This window comes from Varroa jacobsoni, unplaced genomic scaffold, assembly GCF_002532875.2.
Source record: "Varroa jacobsoni isolate VJ856 unplaced genomic scaffold, vjacob_1.0 contig01771, whole genome shotgun sequence".
NCBI lineage: Eukaryota > Metazoa > Arthropoda > Arachnida > Mesostigmata > Varroidae > Varroa > Varroa jacobsoni.
This window is the reverse complement of record NW_019214690.1, coordinates 1-17,867: the sequence shown is the minus strand read 5'-3', so window position 1 is coordinate 17,867 and position 17,867 is coordinate 1. Positions and strand designations below refer to the sequence as shown.

General features: G+C 38.6%; 1 protein-coding gene and 1 long non-coding RNA gene across 2 annotated transcripts; one reads left to right on the top strand and one right to left on the bottom strand.

Annotated features, from left to right (window-relative positions):
• The first annotated feature begins 790 nt into the window (after positions 1 to 790).
• On the top strand, positions 791 to 4,885 carry LOC111272202 (uncharacterized). The gene is made up of 4 exons (XR_002687380.2): positions 791 to 969; positions 1,729 to 1,861; positions 4,369 to 4,502; positions 4,606 to 4,885. It is a non-coding gene; the product is annotated as an uncharacterized LOC111272202 (long non-coding RNA).
• LOC111272201 (uncharacterized) lies at positions 4,078 to 9,178 on the bottom strand. Its single transcript, XM_022853505.2, has 3 exons — positions 5,994 to 9,178; positions 5,008 to 5,508; positions 4,078 to 4,314 (listed from the first exon to the last, which is right to left on the bottom strand). Exons 1-2 carry the CDS (start codon positions 6,462 to 6,464, stop codon positions 5,020 to 5,022), a joined length of 960 nt encoding a protein of 319 aa, XP_022709240.1. The 5' UTR covers positions 6,465 to 9,178; the 3' UTR covers positions 4,078 to 4,314; positions 5,008 to 5,019.
• Between the last annotated feature and the right edge of the window lie 8,689 nt (positions 9,179 to 17,867).

The following is a 17,867-nucleotide window of genomic DNA, read 5'->3' as shown; positions in this document are numbered from 1 at the left end:
GGGATCTTCATGATGCGGCATCTAAAATTTAATGAGAACACATTTATTTTACGAATTTTTATTGCCAGTAGAGTTTAGTTTCGAGAGAACGAACATAGAGGATAGAAACGAAACTTCCTTACGGTTCTATACTCTTAGTTTTCTACAGACCGACAGACAGACAGAATGCTTAGACCGATGATATACAGCGTAAATCGCCGATGCTATTTTAGTGTCGTGTGCCACTTATCTGAGACGTGGCGCCAAATACAAATATCATAAACTTCTGAAAAGCTAGAAGACCATGTTTTAGGTTTAGGCAACGAAACAACTGATATATTCTTTTTCGGAATACTGAACCTGATATAAAATGTGGTCTAGTAAATTAAATTTTCATTCTATTCATAGTATTCAAATGAAAAAAACTTGCTATAGACATTCGAAATGTATAGCAAGTAAAGGAAGTATACTTCCGCAACTAAAAATACGACTAGAAAGTGCCGATAGCACCGCTTGTAACGGTGTGTACACTTAACAAGATGATAATGACATATCATTATAAAGAAATTCGATCAAAACTTTATCTATATAAAGTAATGACGCCTTGGCTCCTTTTTTCTGTACATATGTGAGCTAATAAATGTATATACTAGATATCGTTCCGCGTTCTTCCGACGTCACTTTTCTCCACTTAGATAGCAATGATTGTCGATATATTCGTATCGGTTTGACACTGTCCGTTGACCATGGACGATGGCCAAGCGGAAATCGTAGAAGCGTGACACTCAATTAAGAACGACGCCTATCTAGGAGAGTTTCAGCTAGGTTTTGTCAGAATCTAGACAACTTTACGCGCGTCTAGACGTTGAGCTGTAAGCCGAAAAGTCAATGCAACGGCGAATGGGAGTGGATGTGATAGTTCTGAACAATAGGACCGAGTCACCGGAACACGCAGTACAACAACTTCTCCAATTATCGCTAGCCACTAAGGTAATCTAGGTGACGTCTGTCTGGTCAGTGAGTTACCAGCAAGACACAGTCCCAGCCCAAGGATTGCTGCTAAATTATTATTTCATACGATTGAATGGAAGTCATCTATTCAGATTTCCAATATTTGCTTGCATGGTTTCCTAATTGATCGGACATAGCTCCCGTAAAGAAGAGCTTAGACGACTCTTGAAATATTTCCCAGAAAGTTCTTTAGGACATTAGGTAAGTTCATAAATTGATTCTTTACTTTTACATACTATAATTGATTCTTTACTTTTACATTCTTATTTTTAACGTTCTTCGCTTATGTTGGACCAATGGACCTTCTTGTAGACACGAGTATTTGTCATTGGAGTCCGTAAGGTGTAGTCTAGAAGACGCTTTATTGGAAAAGCTGTTGAATTTTTAATTCAGAACTTAGAGCAGAGGTAGTTCTAAAAGCCTGGAGATAATTCCATGGAAATGGTTCAGTCAGTATTGAGTGAAGAATAGCCTGCCAGAAAATAGAAGGTGCACCATAAAGATGGTTTCGCTTGAAACCAAATTCGTCATGGTTAATGAAGTTACGTTTTCTAACACTAAAGATAGTTTTCTTGTGTTCATGTATCACCCAGTACGGTAGAACTCGTTTTTCTAGTAGTAGCTATAAGCTTCTACAAGCTATGAGAGAGAGACGGCGACTTCAGATTGTGGATATGCACAAAGCGCTACATTTTAAATGACATTTCCCATAGAGTGCAAACCTTTTTTGGCTTCCAGGGTTTTGAATAGCGCCAGCAAAATGCCACATGAAGAGGAAAAGCCGTCTTCAAACCGCTGTATTGGTTCGCTATTTACGCTACTCGGAATATTAGCTGGCGTCGGAGCGCTTTATGGTGCCTACAACTATTACGTGAGTTATTTTGGCGTTAACACAAGAGCATGCCTCAATGTCGTTCTTTACCTCATTTAAAATAAGTGCTTTAGTCTTTTCTAAGATCAGTTCAGAAAATTGTGCGCTTTATCTGTATTGTTGTCAAGACAGATGCATGTGTAATTACTTTCGATTCCGATATGATGGCGTTCATATATTGTGTTGGGCCTCCGTTATGGAAAAAGTGTCAAGGTACAAAAAATGATTCGCGAAATTTAATGGGCTGCAGGAAACGTTTTCTTAATCATACTATATATTATCTGGTCGTCGTGCTTCTTGAAAAAATTACCTGCCTAGAGACCAGCAGCGTACGTATTTCGGTAGATGTACAGTAAGCAACAAATAAAGTTGTATACGATGTGCAAGTGAACTTAAGATTCAGATTCAACAATAAAAAGGTCCAAGTAGAAATCTATGAACGCAACGTAAGGCTAATCACGACGCCGGTATTAGTAACTATTAGTATGGCACGAAGAAATCGTGGCGATCTATCATCGTCTATTAGATGCTTGCATCATAGGCAAATAGGTCACAGTATTTCGTAGGCTGCTGTAGCCTGCGGCTGCTGTCTCTGGAAAAGAGACATAGTAGTAAGCACACATTTCTATGCTCATTAATATGATATCCTTCTACCGACTACGAATATTTGCTAAGTATCAGAGACTGATTATACAGTCACCTACAGTAAACATTTCATAGAGCTTCCTATCGTTAATTCAAACCCCTGTTTATCTGTACGCTAGTGGCGATAATCGTAGCTAACGATGTATTTGTTTCAACAATATTTGTCATTGAGAATTCATCTGAAACGAGCCGGACTCTTGACCGGAAAAGACCAACCAAATTGGCAATCATTTATGCCACCGTACCTCACGCTAGTTCAAATATTGAAACACGTTTACTAAATACATGGCGGTTTATCCTCAAGGCGACCTAACCTACATGGCGGTCTGTACATGCAGTACAGTATTTTATACTACGTATCGCTAAATTGAATTTATTGCAGAGTGCTCCCTTGAGAGACTTTGCTGATTGGTCGCACAAATTTTTAAACGACATTTAGCAACATCAGTTGGAGAAATTGTTGAAGCTTTACAAAATAGGCCCGATCGCATAGGACTAATAGAACAGTAGGAAAATAGCTTTCAATATTTTTTCCATTCCTCGTTCGAAATTTGATAGTTCAAAGCTTGCCAAAATGAAAATTGGAGGAACGAATTATATACACGATAATAACCTAACTTCTTCGGTTCTAACTTCGATACGGTACAGCTTTCTTATCGTTTCATTTTCTTATTGTGTATATAATAATATAAGAACGTAACCAAATACTACGTTAGACCCGATCCGGAGATTAACTTGTTCGATTCTTATCTATTATTCTTATGCACCCTTGTCTACGGGTGTAGATATTACCCTCGGTAATAGGGTAATTACTATAGCTACCTCAATAAGGTCGCTGTGAAAATAATGGGTAACCGAATATGTGCGATGAAATAATGAGTTTACATTGGAAACTTTGAAATCAAGTAACAGCGCCAGGGAACTATTACGGTAACCTGGGATCATTCAGGTAACAAATGCAAGGTAATAGGCTGACGAGATCAACGAAAAGGGTAGTTACAATAGGCGACCAAAATCGGCACGGCTGCGTCTCCGGAGAACTTCAGCAGCAGCTTCGAAGCCTCAAGTTGGCTGCAACATGAATCAGACTTAAAAATATGACAACGGCAGCAGAGCAACAACAAATAAAAAAAAAAACAGCTGTAATATGTAGTGTTTTATATAAAGATTATATTAACGAACGATAAAAGGAATTGTCACTAGTAGGCTGCAGTGAGAGGACGAAGTGATGCAGGGGGCAACGCTATTTTTTTCACAAAACCGGAGGGGTAACTGCGACGTTAATGTACAGCGTATGCATCATAATCTACCTAATGCTATATCCCTCAGATGCCGTCTACGTTACGCAACCTGTTATTTTTATTCATAAATTACCACAACGGAAACAGATATGCCTTTTAGGTGCATAGTATATTCCTATTCCTTAGATTCGGCAACATCTAGAACGAATTCTGATTTATTGACGCTGCTATGAACAGAGAACGCCAAACCAATGGACACTAATAATGGCAGTTAGCAACACTGAAATAGCGTCGTATTTTTAAAATTCGTTCGAAACACAAAAATTCAAGTTCTTTCATTTTGCTAGCTAGGTTTATTCATCACGACCGTCACTGAAGTGATTGCATCAGGTCGAACAGACAATATAGATGTGATACCGTTGCGTCCCTTCCGTGGATCGTAACTATCGTTATTTTTATACTACCATTCTGCCGGCTTTTGCACTGCAATAGGCGACTGGACGTTCGCCGTGCTTCGGCGATGTTTGCTGCAGCCTTTAATATGATTTCAGCATATGTATCTGAAAACTTCGCGCAAGCGTAAAACATAAATCACTCATTGGAAACTCACACATGTTTCAGAAAACTTCCGCAGGAGCTCAGACACCGCCGTCAATGTAGTAGAGTATACCAGCACACAAGGCACTTCCCATCTAAAATCTCCAACTCCAACCAAAAGACAACTTTCCCTCCTGCTGCTATCTCTCGCTGCCAATGTAAGTATAGATCTATAAAAAGCGGTACCGAGGTGAAATTCTTATAGGCGTTGCTAGCGTAGCAAGCTATATATTTGTTTGCTCATTGTTTCTTTTACTATAGGTTACGGTGCAGATGGCTGCAGCGAAAGCTGCAGAAGAACATGATGGATAGGCTACGACTGTCGAAAACTCGTTTCTGGCTTTATTCAGTCTCAGGCAGTCTCAGCTCCAGGCGGATAAGATTTAGTAATTTAGCATCGTAGCTTGTCGGCGTCAAACTTGTGAAGGTACAGAGACACCACAAAAATGTCACATCGATTCAACATAGAACGATATTTCATAATCTATTTGGACAAAAAAAATTGTTTCGAAATAAAATATAATTAGGCACCAATTAACAACGCGTCTACTGCTCTTATATATGCTCGTATAGTACGAATAAAGACGTGGGCGCGTTTTTCCGTAAAAGTGTTCGAATTAGCGTTTTCTGGGTTAAATACATGATTTGGAGGGAAGCACTCACGTTTAAAAAAGTTTAGTAGTTTAAACCGGGACCCATCCAGTTGATGCTTAGGTACGCCCGCGTATTGCCACTCTTGTAGATGACTACGTAATCACTGTATTCCCCCTTACGCTCACATTCGTTAAGGATGATGCACTTCTGGGCTTGTCCAGGCTCCGCTGAGGGACCACGTAATACGATTCTGGTCGGGAAACCAAGATGATAGTCCACAAGAACTTTTCTCGGGCGTTCATAATCGAACTCGAATACGGCCCCATTTTTGCATGTAATCTGGAGTGTATACCCAAAGGCCCTTTCGACTTGTTGAGATCCTACATTGAGCTGAAAAAAAATAACTTCGAGCTGGTAAAGTATATTGTTGAAGATCCAACCTAAAGAACTTATCCCTGCTTCCTTTTGTTCCATAACACATTTAATAACTGCATCCCCAGTAGCTTTATCAAGTTCTTTGAATTGCTTCTTGTACCCGAAAAGGTCGAACAGTGTACGGATTCCAGCAACCTATAACAGAAAAAAAAAGGCATTACGCTATTAAGGACACATTTGTCTATAGGGCTTAATCCAATTGCTTACAGCCAGTGTTGGTTATTGGTGGCAGAACATCCTGCTACCCTGCATATCGGTAGGTGAGACCTCTCTAAATTCTATAAGAGACTCGAAACGCGACCACAACTGCTTCTCGCGGTAATTAAATTAGTTTGAAATTTGCGCCTGTGAGTAATTAGAAATATTCCACTGATGCATCTCTGAACTGACCCCATCACTCTAGAATCTTTTTTTCAAACATTGTCACATTTGCTGAGAGTTCCTGAACCATTTCTCTATATTCTTGTCAAATCACGAAAACTTCTAATCACGGCGAACGAAACCAACCATTTTTGCGAAGCTCGTACTTTACCTTTTACAGAACAGTTAAAACATGAAACCGGCATACACGTCATCGAAATATTTTTGTTATTATTATAGATGAAAAAACCATACGTTACCTTCATTTTGTCATGCCAATACCACCGGGTGGACACCAGACCGACTATGTCCCTGATACCCCGTTTCAAAAAATCGTTGAATATCTCGTCCTCATTAGTTTTCGCTGTCTCTATATGTCCTTTCCCTGAATGCTTTTTAAGTTTGTCAGAGGAGCTCGTGCCTTTTCTTTGACGTACCGCAGCTATGACGCTCGAGGTTCGCCTTACACGCACAGTGGGCTCACCTGCTTTGCCTTGTTTTACTATTTGTATTGGCTCTTCCGATTTTCTATAAGAAAATCGCAACGAAGATTCGACAGAAGAGTTGCCGTTTTTTCCGCTTCCGTCATGTCGTGTTCCCCTAGCGACCTTATTCGATGTTATTTGTTGCTTTTGTTTGTATCCCTCAGGCGTAGCTTTGTTTTGACTTTCCATCTCACTTAGTTTTTTTTTCCCCATATGTTTTTTTGACTTTTGGCTGCCGTCCTTCATCGTAGAATCAATCGAGTGGCTATTAAATGAATTTCGTTATCACGGAAATAATACACACCTTGTTGAAAAAACGTTAACACTGCATACTAATACAAAGGTGACAAAAAAATCGAAAGATGCTATTCTTAAAAAATGAAAAACTCTCTGTCATATTATTGATTCTTTTAAGAGATGAAGTACAAGACGCCTTCAATGGCAATTATTTCGTAGAGTATTTGTTAAACTTCATGAACATGCAACCATAAGACGTTAGAGTAGAACGAAACGCTGGATGTAGCTGATCCACGAGCCTATGTTAAACAACAAAGCAGATCCTGATATTAGGGGGTATTTCTCCCTGTTGACATCGTCGACTCTGCATTTGTTATCCGAGAATTTTGAGCAACTAATAAACGACGAATGGAATAGAAAGGCTGTGGTGAAGTAACAACAGCCAAGTTTTTATATGAGTTGGCCATTATAGCTATAAATAATATAAGTCACTTACCAATAAGTGAATATTATCTGAACTGTATAATATCCAACCAAATGAGTTTTTGTTATAAAGGTAGCAGGTAATGTGACATAAGGCTATTCATTTGTGGCCAAATATATACAGTCATTATTTATCAATATGTCAAAACCGGTGTAATATAGAAGCGGAGTTTGATTTCCAATAGCTTCCGAACTTGAAATCTGCTCGAATCGAAATGAAACTTCCGAGCTATGAAATTTGGCTGGCGAATACTTCATTCAATCTTCTAGTTCTTCAATATCCTTTAGTTCCGAAAGTCAACGCTCACAGTGGAAATTCATCGATGATTGATCTAGGCTTTAAGTGAAAAAAAGCGCAGTATTTTAAAAGCGGAAATCTAAACCAGTGTATAAGTAATTGGAGTCGAGAGCCAAAGGGCAAGAAAGCGTTGCCATTATTGAAGAAGCTTTTCATGAAAGCAGAGTGTCATATCTGAGGGCTCTATCAGCCAAAATTAGCAATTCACGTATAGTGGGAAAAAAAATGAAAATTAAGTATAACAGTGGTATCCTCTCATTTAACTCCAGACTAGCTTGAAATGCATGAGGTATATTCCACGCGAAGTTTGCGGATCAACAAAAAGCCAGCCTGGAACGTATAGTCGCGATAGATGAAGTATGGTTCAGTCTTTACAGCCAGCCGAGACGAAGCCAAGCAAGCAAGTAACGTTGCCCTAGAAAGAAATCGAGCTTGATAGTACTGTCGAGTAACTTCGAACGGAGGTTGGTACTAGTGCATATTAGAAGCACCTACCATTATAAGATGCTAGCCAGAAATGAAAAATCAGGCTGCTATACCGGACTACTAAAGAGACCCATGGAGCGTTGCCGCAGCAATCGCATTTACGTAAACTGGTTACTTGAAGACAGTGCCACACCTTATCGCCATCTACTTTTTGGATTTTTTTATCCTTCCTGGATAATTTTAATCCGCTTAGTCACCCGATCTAAGTCTTTGTGATTACAGAGCTTTTTATACCTTAAAAAAACGCAACTACTGGGCAAGCGTATTTCTTACTACAGGAAACCATAGCTAGAGAAATTACATATGGAAATACAAGTGCCAGGTATATGGTTGTTCAGAAGTACTCAGAGCGTTGCACAAAAAAAAAAGTAGCGTGCCTCCAACACGTATGACAAGGTCGTTATTCTAACCCAAATAGCTCAAAGATCCAATGCCAAAGTCTACTGAGTCCTCTTATAACAGCCTAGTAGTGTAGAACAACGTAAATACGCGTCCAGTGAATCGGTTTATTACAAACATTACGACATAAGGGTGTGATTATCGGATTAAACGCTTGAAACAAACGGCCTGACGTAATTATCAAGCACTAAACTGACAGAGGTTGAAAGCTGAAAAAATCGTGCCGTAAACGCTCAGTCCGAAATACACAGACGTTTGGCAAACCCGATGGAGCTTTTCAAATGTAGCATAGTATGTCAAAAGTAGGGTTCCGCATTCGTTTAAGAAAGCAATATACTAATTGTAACTAACACGAAATACTGCACTAGGGGTGTTTTCATTTGCTTGGAATTTAGATCAGCCTCGTTACATATACGAATCGCATATGTACCCGTAATGTTATTCGGAAATCTGCACAGGCATCACTGCTAGCCTCAAAACCTTTTTTGCCGTTTAAAATCATTAAAATAAAAAATAAAATCGTTAAAATGATAAGTGAATAGTTAGAATAAGGAATGAAACAGCGAAACGCTGGCTATCAATTACCTGCTCTTTCGGTCCAAAAGCATAGCTAATATAAAATTAATTAAAAAAAGCATTTTAATTATTACATTTCTGTTTACCCTATAACTAACTGCCAATTCTTGTCGATTTTACATAAAATACGAAATAGTTGCCATTCAAAGAATAAATGAGCTTTAGTGGCAGTTGTTTGAAGCCAAGTTTATGACAATGCCCCGGTTCACATCAACGCATTAGATGTATGCCCTATTTATTCTTTGCTCGATCATCTATTCAAGTATAAATATAGGAACTTCGGAACACCCCGTATGTTAACAAAAACACAGCTTTACATGAATACACGAAAACACCAGATTTCCCTACACATATCGTGAAGGCTACAAAATTATCTTAAATCCTTATTCCATGAAAGGTCGATGGAAGAAAAAGATCCTGTCTTACAGGATCCTATTCAGATGGCTAGACATTTTACATAAATAAAGAAACCTGAATAAGAACTACAGGTAAAATTAAAACGAATCTAGTTTTGTCTTTGATTAAATGGCATTACATTTATTTATTGTACTAACTATTCTAATAATTTGTCAAATTGTATTTTTTTTACTTTAAATTGGAAATCTAAAACGTAATAAGGCTTTGCTGTCTGCTAGCGGGCATCGCTGAAATTTGTTTACAAATTCAAATACGTTCCCTTTCCTAAGGTCTTTCGTAAGAGGAATACCAGTGCTACACCAGTTAATGGTGAATTATCATGGTAAGATGTTGTTCCGTGCTAGTATTGATCAATTGTAATTTGCAAGCGTCTTCGGCTAAACGTACACAAGCATTTTGGTAGTTGACATTGACATTTTCCGCTGATTGTACCGTATTGTAATAGGGCCATTATGTCGGCAATAAATACGCTAATTGCAACGATAGACACGCACACCTCTCTGTCATATGAAAATGTTTATAATTATGACCCACTTTAATATAGTCTTAAATATGCGCCTATATATCGCTGGCCTTTTGATTTTATATTTAGCATGTTGAGTGACAGACGACTCTACAGAAAGCTCGTCCTGAGGACGGATCTTTAAAGATGCCGCACCTGGGATGAAAAATGAAAATCATGACCATCTAGCTCCTGGCTTCAATGGATCGGCTTTTCGGAAGCGTAGTAATAACGCGATGATAGTCAGAAGGGCCGTTTTAGTACGTGAGCTAATATCTAGGTGTCTAACTAAATGAACAAAAGTAAATATTTACCTATCTTCTCATGAATTATAGCTTAGAACGTTTGTAAATCTGAACGAACCGTCCTATAAATGCATGTATATAAATGAGAATGATTTCACATAATAGTAATAGTGATATTCAGGTTATATACAATTAATTCGGTCCAAGGTATATCAATGCACTAGAATATTTCGTATCTGTACCTAACGATAGTACATGTTACTGTTATGTAAACAAAAATGACAGAACTAAAATATATCGTGTTGCCTCGTGTATTTAGATTATTTATAATACATTGAATGTATTTGCGAAATCGAATCGTGAATGAAGGTCTAAATTATGATTAAATATTTTGCCATGTCATTATCGTGAAGTTAGAAAATCACAACATGGCCTTTATCGGCAAATCAATTCCAATTGATGATTTTCGCGGAAAAAGGAGCCATGTGTCCTCCCAAACAAACGACGATTAGAAGAAAATCGACCGTTGGCCGTCCATAGAACTGAATAATAGCAGCTTTCTAAATACTTATCGTTCTGCAAATACTATATAGTCTAAATAATCAACATTTGCCGTTCAAGAAAGAATGAAGTGGCCAGTGAATACAAATAGCACCGTCATTTTCCACGTAGTTTCCTTCAGGAAGTCGACAAATTGCTTGCCCGGTTGCTCTCTCTCTCTCTATCTCTCTCTCGTCTTAGGATATTCTGGTTCGTCTTATTCAGTAACAATATAACTGCAATCCTTAGGTCAGCTGGCTGCATTTTTACCGTAAGGGTCAACTGTGCGCCGGCATACGCTATTCCTTATCAAATGCGATACGATGAAAATTGACTATAATATCTCGTACTCACTGAAGCAAACTGGTATCAAAAAGAGGGAAAAAAAAGGGTTGTTAAATTTGCTTTGAAAATAGTTTAACAAAGCTCTGTATTGAATAAATTTGTTTGTACTTTTAGACTTACTGACCGCACGCGGGGATTTTCTAAGATACATATATATACACAAGAGTATACCTTTTTTTAGGCGCAGCAGCAACGTTCTGTTTCCAAGGCCCCCGCTTGTTTATCTGAAATCTACAAAAAACTCTATAGTGTTATGGTCGCTAGTACCACTCGCTGAGAGGTTACACGCCCAGCCCCACGGCATACTTGACTGCTTCGACTCGTTATTCTATTGTTGCTGGGTTTAATTATAGATGCGCCCGCTATTTGCGGCGAGCGGCATTTAATCCAGCTGTTTGGCAACGATGCAGACTTCTCTAAACGTTATTATAGCGGTAATGGTCGGCATATGAATGTACAAAGTTCTTGCTGTTTACACGTTCGTTGTCACGCATTCAATATTCCCACGTCCGAAATGACTAGCTAACCTGACAATACATTTATGTCTGTACCAAACTCGTAATAGGTTCTCTGAATGAATTTAGTGGTACATTTCCTATGTTTACACCACGCGGTCGTTATATTTTTGTTTGTAATTGCACGTGTATAAGCGGAGACGGAGACAACTCAGGTACATTTCTGTTGCTTATCTCAACAACAAACAGATGTCGACCACCTCTGAAGTCGAGTCAATGCCAACGCGATGTGTCCTCCTGTCAGAAACTCGTTTTGTTGAACTTTTCGCATGGAAAAGCGGCGTTTAACCGAAAAAACAAAAACACAAGGGAACAACGTCCATTCACAGTGGCAAATTGTCTCTGTCAATATAAAGTAAATAACATCTGACAGAGTCTGTCTGTTTAAAATAGTTAGTGGTCTGACTGTGCCGAAAGTTGTGTTGCTAGATTATTCTATCATTTAGGCTATGGTCAACTTATCCGCAGATATCTTCGCACTTTTTTTTTTCTAGAGAGTCATTTTTGAGCTGGTTGTTAAACGAGTGAGTTTTCTAAGCCTTCAACAAGGCAGGACCAAGCAACAAATTCTTAGAAAAGCGTTATCCAAATATTATTCTGGTTTATTTGTAATGTATCAAAGCCAAGATACAAGCCGTGATATTAAGTCAGATAATCATTTATGCTCCTTTAATAAATTGTTATCTTAGGTTTTAATCAATGTTCCATATTTGAGCTTCAGTCCCGTACAAAAATATCTATATGCCCTAGCTGCCATTCGTGTCAATAAATAGCTAGCCCCTATTATATTGTATATCGCATCGGGCAATGATTACATGAGCTGGTTTAAAGCAGGCGATTTTATAGAAAGTTCGTTGATGCTATGTAGATCGGCGAGCATCAGCTTTAATTGCATACTCGAGACATCTATTTTCTCAAAGGTATTCCGAAGTAAACTACTACCTGCAGGCGGATTTTCCATCGGCTTCATCTTTTACTGTTCACCCGTTGCCGGTGTAGCAAAGTAAGTGCTTAGAAAATGTCTATTTACACTATATACGACTAATAGTCTAACAGTTGGACAGTTAAATGCGCATCGTGCCTACTTGCTCATTGACGCTGGCAGTGGTTCTAGTATCAGTCAGCTGAAACGAGACGAAAACTAAAGTTTCCTTCGAAAGTTATCTCTTCAGTGCTCTCGAAGCTAGTCTTAAACCATAATAAAATGGCGGTATCAATATTGAACAGAAAGTAAAATTTGAGTTTTGCGTCCGGAATCGGGTCGTGCTGAACGGCAGCACCTGTTTCTCCACAACGTCTATTTTCAAAGGGCCTTTATTTTTTGCATGTTCTTTCTTAGTATCGATTTTTCGATCGAGGACAGATGGAATACTTGGGGTCGTTAGCAGAATTCGTCCTCAGAGCAAACCCATTTATTTCAACATGGCCCATAGTCCAAAACGATGCGTGTTAACGTCATTATTTATGATTGCTGGATGGTGCTTTATAGAGGTGTCGTAGACGTCATTCGTGCATGATTCGCTATTATTTAGATGTGGCATATTCTTGAAGAGATGCGACTTGGTGCTTAACAAGCTACCTTCAAGCCCGCAGTGGCGCTGCAGTAGAAGCGAGCACAAGAACTTCTCGAAACATACAGCACGGGTAACAAGCATATTGTTTCGGTCGATGGCACGCCATTGGCAGACGTCTGAGAAAACACACCCGCTCACGGGTCACAATCAGTAAATCCAATTGCCAGAGTTACCGTATAGAACGTGCGCACTGACGTAACTGCACACGTCGCACTTATATCATTTCAACGACACTGGTAACATTGTAGCTAAATCGAGAGTATCGATATACAATTTCGACATAACACCTCGCCAATTGCGTCTTCTTTGCTTCAGCTCTTGTGTGCCAAAACTGAGTTGCTGCCTTTCACGATCTTGAAAAGGCGGATACGCATGATCTAACTCCATTGGAAATAAAAACAAAAAATAAGTAGGACGTTACATTTCGGAAATTCAACAGCTGCACTGTGTTGTTTCTATATGCATTAAAACATTGTGTACTCACCGACGACTATATGGCAACGCACGTGGTCTTAAAAGATCACTTCAGTAACACTCCCAGCGCGATCAAAACCGTTTGAATAAAAACCAATCATGTGGGCACTATTATAAATCAATCTAAAACACCTGTTGTTAAGTTCTGTGCTGGCACTACACTGATTAACACTTTTTATAATTTGACTTTTTACAAAAAACAAAAGCTACATGATAAAATTGAATTTAAGGTAAGAATGCAATTGGAATTTTGCGTTAAATATAGATGTGATAATAAGTAGCAGTTAGATTAAATTCATATATATATTATGCAACGCAGATTTCTCAATTGACTTTTATCACGTATAAACTTTTGTATATAAAGTAAAATAAACTAAAACTATGAAATGAATTATATTTAAACATGTATGTATCAGATAACTGTCATATTTCGACTAAGCTGCTTCACTGGTAAGAAATTTCCAGCTAGACATAGAAAAACCGACCTAAGCATCTGTCAGAGCCTTTCCCGTGCGAGCTTTAATTTGGTTTCAGTTCAAATACAGTAAGTTATTTCAATTATTATCAAATGCAATTTAGTTGCCTATTATATCGCTAGGATAGACATTGGTTGTTGGAAAGAAGGGACGCGCATATCGTCGTTGTTGACTTTATTTAAATTCGGTTAACTTTTGTCGCTTATTACAATACGAATTAATTTCTTTCGTATTCTGCGCCATAGTAGTGATTTCATTAGCATCGAGGCATGTTACACGCCTATACGAGAAACGCTGATCTCTGATTAGGGGTTCCCCGCCATCTCGAAGATCGTCGGCAACGACAACTGCGTCATCTAGCGGTTCATCTCTGCTCGAACATGAATGGTGTGCTATATATATTGTGGTCCGGCCGGTAGCGTCGTCACTAGGAATGTCGAGGGAATCAACTATTTCCTGCTATGAAGAGAGTCGTGATATAAAGTAGGGTCATTGTTATCAACGGAGGGAAAATTGTATGGAGTTTTTGCTGTATGCAGCCAACATGCATAAAATAAGCATGCATTTCTTTCTTTTATTGACCTTTTGCTGTTACAAGTTAAGGTAGGCCATTCTTGCGCGAATGGCGTGTAAATTCCAGCGTATATATGTTTGCTCTTTATTGTATGCAGCTTTTTATCGAATAAGTGTTCAGGTCATGCCTTAGTGCACCTTAGAGAAGCTGCGAGAGCTAATCATGAATGATGGAGGAACGAGCAGGGAATGAACGAGGCAACTTGTAAACCCAAATTACCGCATGTAAGCTCACTAAAGTAGAGGAAAGGTCGGCAAATGGCAAAATGTTTCTTTGGCATTATCATTTGGTGGACTCTTATCTGTTTTCGCACTCAAATAGCCGTTAGCGCTCTACTGTTTCATTTTATAACTGCTCACTAGTTGCGCTAGTAGTGGAACTTCTGAGATAAACCCTTCGGAGCCTCGAGGCCAAAATCTATCACAGACTGCTTTGTAAAAACAATTGACTCTGCAAGTAAGATGGCACCAGTGCTATGGGAAGTCTGCTTGTATTAAATGCAGCGTCAGATTATTGAACTTAGACTTAAATGTAAGAGATCAAAAACACAATCCTTTAGCCTGGAGTAACCAATTTTTATCTGCCCAGATCTTCCACCGGAACGCATTTTGAGCTAAACAAATTCTAAATTATATTCGCCGTTGCCCTCGTCGTTCCACCCACATTCGTCGCTGTCGCCGTCTGTTTTGTACAAATATATGAACACCGTTAATAAAGGGCATTGTTCAACCCAAATCAAAGAGGCGACAGATTTTATGCGGTAACCCCATTGACTTGCAGGACGTGTAAAGATTACAATCTTGAAGTGTTCGCGCCGGGCTGAGTGGAAACCTTGACAAAGGCTGTAGAATATACGACACCATTTAGTAGATGGCTTTTGTTCCTGGATGTGTGCATGAAACTCTTTGCTACAATTCGAATACGGGTAATGATCAACGTCGCGAATATCACTAAACTCAGCATCACATCCCTGACAAACGTCGTTGAAATCGGGATTTGTGCGACACAGGCAGGCAGCAGTCATACTATGCTTCCGAGGACCAAGGAATATATCCTTGAATAACTGTGGAACATCGACTTTTTTATACAAGGACGGTTCTAGGTCCAGAAAGATATATATGAACTGTCTGATTACTTAACCTGAGCTGAGATATTGTTTAAATTATTTCGATGACGGATGCAACACCTTTGCTGTAGCCTTTGTTGACCGTTGTGCTTCAAGAATTTGTTCACGCACAATAATATAAACGTTTAAAAATTCAGGTATAACCGTGTGTATTTTTTCTTCGGCAAACTTCTGCAAGCTCTTCGTCACGTGCGAGTGCGTACGGTGCACTAAAGCCCAAGCTCGCTCTCGTTGATCTTTTTGCTCTCTGAGGGACTGACATGAATCGGCGCAATGTTTTCGAACGTTTTCGATTTGAATTGATAAAAACAGATGCGAGTTTTGTTGACAGGCTCAACAAATTCCACATCGTCCGCCCCAATAAGTTGCTGGCTGCTGTTAAGCATGCTTCAGTCATATGAGCGCATATAATAATAAAATCTAGCTTTTCAGTTTTCCATGACAGATAGCGCGCAGAGTACAAAGAGTAGAAAAAAGATTTTTGAAACGTGTATTCACATCAACTACACTGAGATAAACAGTGTTTGCGCCTACTGCTGCTTACCCAATGATTTTTCGCTACGCTGCTCTTGTGGTTAGCACGAAACATATGCAGATGCTATTGTTTCCAACTACCTTCTGTTTAATAATGAATGAGTTCTCAAATTGGACCAAGAAGTGTATTTGAAGCTTTGTATGGAAAATAGAATTAATTGTACAGATATTCTGCAGATATTGTAGGGACCTTCAACAACCGAAAAACCCTGTCGTAGTTGGAGTAGGCATGACTGTACTACTACCCGAACTTCCTCGAGGTTTAGTGAGATCTTGTAAGCCCGAACCTAGCACGTTGCAAAAACACAAATTTAATGGTACCTCCCCATCATTATCTAATACCTTTGAAACTGTAAAAATAAATAAGTAAAGTAAGCTGTGTTACATTTTTTTCATTTCAAGCTCTTCGATTTGTACTGACTGCCAGTTTAATACATAAACAAGCCTTCCATTTATTTAGAATTCTGCTAGTTGTGTCACTCGCATGCGGTTAGCCTTTATATCAATTTCGACGTCTTCCGTTCGCTTGTTTCGTTAAAAAATTTAATTTCGTTAAAAACCCGACAGATCACGATGAAGCAAAAAGATAGTTAGGAATCAGATAATTATTTGCGATAATTACGGAACTTCATATGTCTTTCTCTTCTTCGGAGCGCCACCAGTTACACGGAAACTTTTCATGTCGCGATTTCTTCCACAGTTGGTTTTTTGCGCTTACGCAAGACCAAATTACACAAATGTTTACAGAATTTCTATTAAATGCATTGTACCTAATTATTATTATTAAAATATTCATGTAATCGTGCCATTTTAACGAGGTCTATTAGTATCTTACCAGGTCGTACCATGGCAGACTTAATAACTTTTGTGCAACTAACATTTATGCCTGTAGAACGCGTCGCACAGAATGGGCCACCCAATTCACCGTCACGTTTAGCTCCACTAAATTGTTCCGTATAACCATAAAGAAACCGCAAGTAAAAGATAGACACAAAGCTATATAGAGTACATAACGAAAACTGATGCATGTCTCTCATGTAGACAACTAAAGGGGGGATAATGTGGCCAACTGTTTTTGCGATCATAACAGCGTTTGTGGCTTTAACGGATCATTTTCAACAAAACTATTCGCAGATCCACCTTTGACTACAGAGACGAACTGAAACAACAGGGTCCTTTGTGATAGCTACAACATTTTTGAAGCTTTTCCCCCGGATTTCTTAAACCTAGCATCTCCCGAAAGCAATATAAATGTTGTTGTTTCTGCTTATCTGTACTCGTATACTCGTTATATTGTAGCCGTATAAATAATATCTTACGAACACAATCTGCTGCGATATAATTGATGCGGCACTTTTACCTGCTATTTTATACCTACAGTGTCTATATAATTAATCACCAAGGTTAAAAATCAAATGTACTCTTTAAAAAAGTTTATCTATTCATTGACAGTCGTTTATAGTACGTTACAAAGACATCATAGTTCCACTCGAATTAGAAATCCTAAGAATTAGAGAATGGACACAACACGTCGGGAAGATTGATCAAACCACTACGTTAAGCACACTTTTTTAGATAGAAAAAATAATATCTACAACGAAAAGAAAACATGCTCAAACGTTTAGCATGTTTGTAGAAATTCGTTAGTTTACGTGATCTTATAACTTGTATAAAAAAAAAAACACCGGTAGTCCATGATAGATTTATTTACATATACAAGAAAATAAATTAGTTGCTTAAATTAGGATGCTACTCAGCTGTAGAAAATAGCCTCCACATATTTCACGACCACTGTAGTGACACGCGAACAACAGTTAAATTTAGCGGCCGCTATATATATATATATAG

What these genes read in the sequence shown, in the direction of transcription:
- LOC111272201 (XM_022853505.2), bottom strand. Translation starts at nt 6,464, where the DNA reads ATGAAGGACGGCAGCCAAAAGTCAAAAAAACATATGGGGAAAAAAAAA. An exon ending in ATTGGCATGACAAAATGAAG is followed by an intron (nt 5,509 to 5,993) that starts GTAACGTATGGT and finishes TTTCTGTTATAG; the next exon opens with GTTGCTGGAATCCGTACACT.